Below are 6,348 nucleotides of genomic sequence, written 5' to 3'. Positions count from 1 at the left end.
ATTCATGACAAATTAAAATTGTATATCTTTATGTTTGAAGCCTGAAATGTGGCGAAATGTTGAAAGGTTCAAGGGGCCGAATACTTTCACAAGGCACTGTAAATAAATATTACTTACTTACTTACTTTTTACTAAAATATCTTTTTCTGGAAGAAAGATGAAGATGAAGACAACTAAGCTTCATGTATTATTTTTTTATTATCATCCAGTTATTTTTCAAATTGTTGTTATGTTTATTTTTTATGGTTTTATTGTTGCACATAAAGTTTTTGATCTTATGAAGACGAAGAAGTTTCTTTTACGATTCATTTGACTTTTTTTGTCACATGGTTCTGTTGTCTTGATTTCAGAGAATCTGTCAAATGACAAACATGTGAGTGAATCTAACAACAACATCTCTGTGTCTCTTTACTTCCTGCTTGTTCGCATCATTAGCTGCAGAGGAAAACCTGAAATGAAGCGAGAAACAAGTTTGCGTCTCAAGAAAAATGTTTGTTTATGAAAAAATTAAGAATCTTCAACAGAGACACACGGTGACATCACAGGAAGTCACAGTGACATCACAGGAAGTCACAGTGACATCACAGGAAGTCCCGGCGACATCACAGGAAGTCACGTGGCATCACAGGAAGTTCCGCTGACAACACAGGAAGTCCCGGTGACATCACAGGGAGTCCCAGTGACATCACAGGGAGTCCCAGTGACATCACAGGAAGTCCAGGTGACATCACAGGAAGTCCCGGTGACATCACAGGAAGTCCAGGTGATGAAGTGGCGGTGTAATCTCAGGAAGTGACATCACAGGATGTTGCAGGCGGTGCTGCGGATGGGAAGGCTGCTGGGTAACTTGGCGTACTGCTGCCTGAAGCTGTTTATCTTGCTGCTCATTATGGGTCCAGGGATCTCCAGAACTTCTCCGCTCGGGGAACTCTCCGACATCACGTTCACAGACGGAACATCTAACTTGTTCCCTTTGTTGTTTTTGGCTTTTTTAGCTTTTTCCTTCTCCTGCACCTCGTCCACAACGGATGGCGATTCGTGAGCCACGTCTGCGATCAAGTCCACCTGAAGGTCCGTCGCACTGGGCTTGCCTTCCGCCTGCTCCTCACAGCTGCTGACGGGAACGTTGGTCAGCATGTTTTTCATGCTGTTGCTGGTGGATCTGAAAAGAGCAAGAAGAAGACTATGATGCTCGACTTCCTGGTCAGGTGGGTTTGTAGGACTAGAGTCCTGACTGACCCATTGGAGCTTCTGTCCTCGGAGTCCTTTTGCTCACTGCTGTAGCGAAGTTCTGCAGGAGTTTTGAAGGACAAATCCTTCTTTCCCTTCAGCCAGTAGGTCTTCATGTAACCTTTGCCCTGAAACCACAAAGTCAGTCACCTACTGCACGTCTGCAATGGTTTCATCGCCACCTTCACGAAGATCTTCCCTCGTTCCTCGATGATGTATGGCTCGTGTTCCAGATGGTCCTTAGTTGTCTGACTGATGTGGATCTGCATGCCCTGGTCAAACGCACACACACACAAATGTATATACGTATATACACACACACATGTTGTAGTCATGTGTGTTACCGACCACTCCGTTGCTCTCCATCCTGGATGCAGTGTTGACAGTGTCTCCAAACAGACAATACCTCGGCATCTTCAGGCCCACCACTCCAGCGACCACCATACCCGAGTGAATCCCTGACAAGTGAGAAGATGTTGGAGATCATGAAGCTTGTGGACGTCTGGCTGATTGTCTAAACGTGAGGTGTGAAACTCACCGACGCGGATCTGGATGTTGTCTCCGGTGGACGGGTCTTTGAGGTGGTCGATGGAGCTCAGCATGTCCAGAGCCATGTCACAGATGTGGTGAGCGTGGAAGGTTGTCTTGTTGGGGACACCTGCCACCACCATGTAGGCATCACGGATGGTCTCCACCTGCAGGAGGCCAGAGATGTGGTCTTGACGTGGTCATGTGTGTTGTGCGCCCGGGCTGACCTTGTAGACGTTGTGTTTCTCGCTGAGTGTGTCGAAGACGATGTAGATCTCGTTCAGCATGTCCACCACTTGCATGGGTGTGATGTGGATGCAGATCTCGTTGAACTTCACCACGTCACTGAAGAGGATGGTCACGTCTGGAAACACCTGCACAGGAGAGCAGGAGGTCATGATGGGAGACATGGCCTGGGATTTCCTGTGGTACCTGACAGGTCTCCAGCGCTGTGATGCCTTTCCTCAGTCTGTCCGCCACAGCTTTAGGGATCATGGCATAGAGCAGAGAGTCTCCACGCTTCTTCTCCTCGTCCAGCTTCTTGATAATTTCCATCAGCTGAGCGTACTTCTGCTGCTCCTAGGGGTCCAGTGGGTTCATGTACAGTGAGTGAGTTTATCGTATCAGAAGGCTTTCCAGGTCTGATATAAAGCTGCTCCTTAGACTTCCTGAGGACCTCCTCGTACGACTCACCTGGTCTAGGGCCAATAGCAGCTCAGCCGACTGTTGAGTTCCGGCCAGGATCAATTCTCTGCTGGAGTCGTGCAGGTTGAGGTCGTTGACGTAGACTCCCATCTTGATCATGTCCTCCACTGTCTCGATGCTGCGGAGTGAAGAACATCATGGTCACCTGCAATGTCTCAGCTGCTACTGAAGGTCACAAGAAGCGGGTCTTTGAGTCTTACATCGGCGTTCCCAGGAAGATGAGTGAGTCCCACTGAGGAACGTACTTCATCTGACCCTTCAAGTGCAGCGGCTTCTTGGGCGGCTCCCTCATGTCCTCAAAGATGGTTTCACTGCACTTACCTGGAGACACACCAGGTGAGCTAACATGTGACCAGAGGAGGTCCATCAACACCCTCAACACCTGTGACTGTCTGGAAAGCCAGCAGCTCGATGTCTTCTCCACCAGAGTTGGCCGAGTTGTACTGAGCCTGAGATCCACTGTACTCCTGATCAGAACCTTTCATCTCCTCCGCCGTCTTCTGATCTGTCACATGACCATGACAGTGAGGACACTCAACACGACCTTGAAGGTCCGGTGTTACCTCGCTCTTCATCCCTCTTGGCCTTCTCTCTCTCCTCCTTCTCTTCAGGCTCCGCCTTGCTCAGTTTGGGGATGTTGACCTTCTGCTTGCTCTCCACCACAGCCTTGGACATCAGCTCGAACACGTTGTTGAGGTGTGTGTAGATCTACACACACAGACACACCCAGGTTGGCGCCGTGGACCCTCGTGGACTAGGACTTTCACTCACGTTGTCCCAGCTGAACTCCAGCATGGGTCGCACCAGCGTGAACTCCTCGTCAACCTTCTTGCCCTGCAGGTCAGAGAAGACTTCCTTGAGTCCGTCTCCGATGCGGTAAATGGTCATGTCTCGACGGAAGATCACGCTGAAGGGGAACATGTCGAAGAAGATTCCTCGCTTCATGGGCAGCTTCTCGTAGCTTGGCGCCGTCTTCTGCTGAGGCATGCGGTGTTTGAAGGCCGCGTTGTCGAAGTTCATCTTGTAGACCTGCAGCACAGAGGAGGTCACATGATCATGTGATCCACTGTAAAGATCATGTGATCGAGGCCTGAAAATCACATGATCAACTCCTAAAAAAATGGATCAACGTACCACGTAAGTCATCTTCTCCGTCTCCTCCTTCGATAAGATCTCAACCTCTATGTCCGTGTTGTAGAACTGACGCCCAACCTGAGACAGTTGACCTGCAGAGACACTTTAGGTTTACTTGTTCATGTTTTCATGTGTTCATGTTTCATGTGTTCATATGTTCATATGTTTATATGTTCATGTGTTTATATGTTCATTTATTCATATGTTCATATGTTTATATGTTCATGTGTTTATATGTTCATTTATTCATATGTTCATATGTTCATTTGTTTATATGTTCATGTGTTCATATGTTCATATGTTCATGTGTTTATATGTTCATATGTTCATAAACTGACTGACACATGTGTTCATGTGTTTATATGTTCATGTGTTCATAAACTGACTGACACATGTGTTCATGTGTTCATATGTTCATATGTTCATGTGTTTATATGTTCATGTGTTCATAAACTGACTGACACATGTGTTCATATGTTCATATGTTCATGTGTTTATATGTTCATGTGTTAATAAACTGACTGACACATGTGTTCATGTGTTTATATGTTCATATGTTCATGTGTTTATATGTTCATGTGTTCATAAACTGACTGACACATGTGTTCATCAAACCTTTGACGAACTGAGTGAATCCCTTCCTGGTGCTTCGATAATGCAGCGTCAGACTCGTCTCACATTCTTCTTCCACACAGAAGCTCGGAGGCTGAACTTTAGGGAACGAGAAGCGAAAATACTCGTGAAGGTTGTCGAGCTCGTTGATGAAGTCACGCACGTTCCTGCCCAACACCTGCAAGATGTGAACGGATGAATGTGTGAACAGATGAATGATTGAAGGGATGAATGTAAGTAAGTAAGTAAGTAAGTAATATTTATTTATATAGTACTTTTCCAGACCAGGGTCACAAAGAACTTAAACAATCAAAACAATATTCAATAAAGTACATACTTTAAAGATCAAGATAAAACTGAGAACAACACAGGAGTTCCAGAAAATCAAGGAAAAGCCTGAACAAATAGAAACGTCTTAAGATGTTTCTTGAAGGAGTCAGTAGATCATCAAACACAGATGTTTCTTGAAGGAGTCAGTAGATCATCAAACACACATGTTTCTTGAAGGAGTCAGTAGATCATCAAACACAGATGTTTCTTGAAGGAGTCAGTAGATCATCAAACACAGATGTTTCTTGAAGGAGTCAGTAGATCATCAAACACAGATGTTTCTTGAAGGAGTCAGTAGATCATCAAACACAGATGTTTCTTGAAGGAGTCAGTAGATCATCAAACACAGATGTTTCTTGAAGGAGTCAGTAGATCATCAAACACAGATGTTTCTTGAAGGAGTCAGTAGATCATCAAACACAGAGATGGTTCCAAAGCTTAGGAGTAACAGTCTGGAAGGATTTCTCTCCTCTGGTCCTAAACTGTGTGCGTGGAACCATAAGTAGATTCTGATCCACAGACCTTAGAGCCCGAGCTGGGGTGTAAGTCTGGATCAGATCATGAAGGTTTGACCATGAATAGATCTGAAAGTAAGAACCAGAATTTTAAAGTTGATCCTGAAAGAAACTGGAAGCCAGTGAAGAGTTTGAAGGAGAAATGTGAGTTCTTCTACTAGAGCGGCTCAGAGTTCTGAATCAACTGCAGACGAGCGAACCTTCTTGTTAAGACATGAAAACAAACTGTTACAATAGTCCAGACGAGAAGAAACAAACTCATGGATTATAAGATCCAGATCATGTTCCGACAACATTTTCCTAAGTTTAGAGATTTTTCTGGTCAGTTTTCTTCAGTGTTGAACAAGAGACATGTCTTTATCAAATACAACACCCAGGTTTCTCAGGCTCAGTTTGACAGACTGACTTAAGTCACTCAAGTACTGACTCAACCCTGAACTTTACCATCAACAATCACCAGAGTTTCAGTTTTGTCCACATTTAGCTGTAAAGTGTTTTCACTCATTGTTTGATTTCTAGCAACTATTGACTAAGTTCAGCCTCTGGAGCTCAGTTGGATCAACAGAGCAGTAGAGCTGGATGTCATCAGCAAACATGTGATAAGAAACATCTGGAAATCTCTGAATGATTTTACCGAGGAGAATAAAGTACAGCAAAAACAATGGACCCAGAACAGAACCTTGAGGGACTCCACACAACAGATCTGCCGATTCAGACCTCATTTGATTGGCAGATACACTAAAACTGCGCCCAGAAAGGTAAGATGAGAACCATTCTAACACAGACCCAGGCAGTGGGCAGGTCAGACCCAACAGAACCAGAAAAGTGAATTTACGCGAGTCAGCCGACATCATGATGTCACTGGACACCTTCAGTAAGACTGTCTCCGTAGATGTTTACAGAAGCCAGACTGAAACTTCTCATGGATGTCGCTCTGATCCAGGAACAGCTGCTCAGACACAACCTTCTCCAAGATTTTGGACAAGAATGAAGATTAGAAATATGCCTGAAACTACTGAGGTCAGTTGGGTCTAAGTCTGGCTTTCTGAGCAGAGGCTCCACAATGGCATGTATAAATGCATTAAAAACCCCTGTGGGAAGGGAGAGGTTCACCATATTGGTAACCCAGGGGCCAATTACATCAAATACTTTGATAAAAAGCCTACAAGGAAGGACGTCATCTGAGCAAGAGGAGGGTTTCATCTTGTTCACTGAAATATCACCCAAAGATACAGCAGTGAAGGAAGACCAAGAGGAGGAGAGGGGCTCAGAGACAGTAGGGGTTCCAAACAAA

The 6,348-nt window shown here is 45.0% G+C and overlaps 1 protein-coding gene across 1 annotated transcript in view; it reads right to left on the bottom strand.

The window, feature by feature from the left end:
* Positions 1 to 798: 798 nt before the first annotated feature.
* LOC148063101 (soluble guanylate cyclase 88E-like) overlaps positions 799 to 6,348 on the bottom strand; it is a 9,525-nt gene continuing 3,975 nt past the window's right edge. The window contains exons 4-17 of the mRNA XM_087812667.1: positions 4,224 to 4,387; positions 3,598 to 3,700; positions 3,235 to 3,492; positions 3,027 to 3,171; positions 2,846 to 2,968; positions 2,664 to 2,784; positions 2,452 to 2,581; positions 2,191 to 2,337; positions 1,986 to 2,132; positions 1,769 to 1,925; positions 1,579 to 1,688; positions 1,413 to 1,502; positions 1,240 to 1,358; positions 799 to 1,162 (exon numbers count right to left, since the gene is read on the bottom strand). Of these exons, the coding sequence (XP_087668793.1) occupies positions 799 to 1,162; positions 1,240 to 1,358; positions 1,413 to 1,502; positions 1,579 to 1,688; positions 1,769 to 1,925; positions 1,986 to 2,132; positions 2,191 to 2,337; positions 2,452 to 2,581; positions 2,664 to 2,784; positions 2,846 to 2,968; positions 3,027 to 3,171; positions 3,235 to 3,492; positions 3,598 to 3,700; positions 4,224 to 4,387 (2,178 nt within the window). The remainder of the gene's footprint in view (positions 1,163 to 1,239; positions 1,359 to 1,412; positions 1,503 to 1,578; positions 1,689 to 1,768; positions 1,926 to 1,985; positions 2,133 to 2,190; positions 2,338 to 2,451; positions 2,582 to 2,663; positions 2,785 to 2,845; positions 2,969 to 3,026; positions 3,172 to 3,234; positions 3,493 to 3,597; positions 3,701 to 4,223; positions 4,388 to 6,348) is intronic.

This window comes from Callionymus lyra, chromosome 17 (assembly GCF_982586985.1).
Source record: "Callionymus lyra chromosome 17, fCalLyr1.hap1.1, whole genome shotgun sequence".
NCBI classification, from domain to species: domain Eukaryota; kingdom Metazoa; phylum Chordata; class Actinopteri; order Syngnathiformes; family Callionymidae; genus Callionymus; species Callionymus lyra.
Note: the sequence above shows the minus strand (reverse complement) of the source record. Positions and strands in the feature narration are given on the sequence as shown.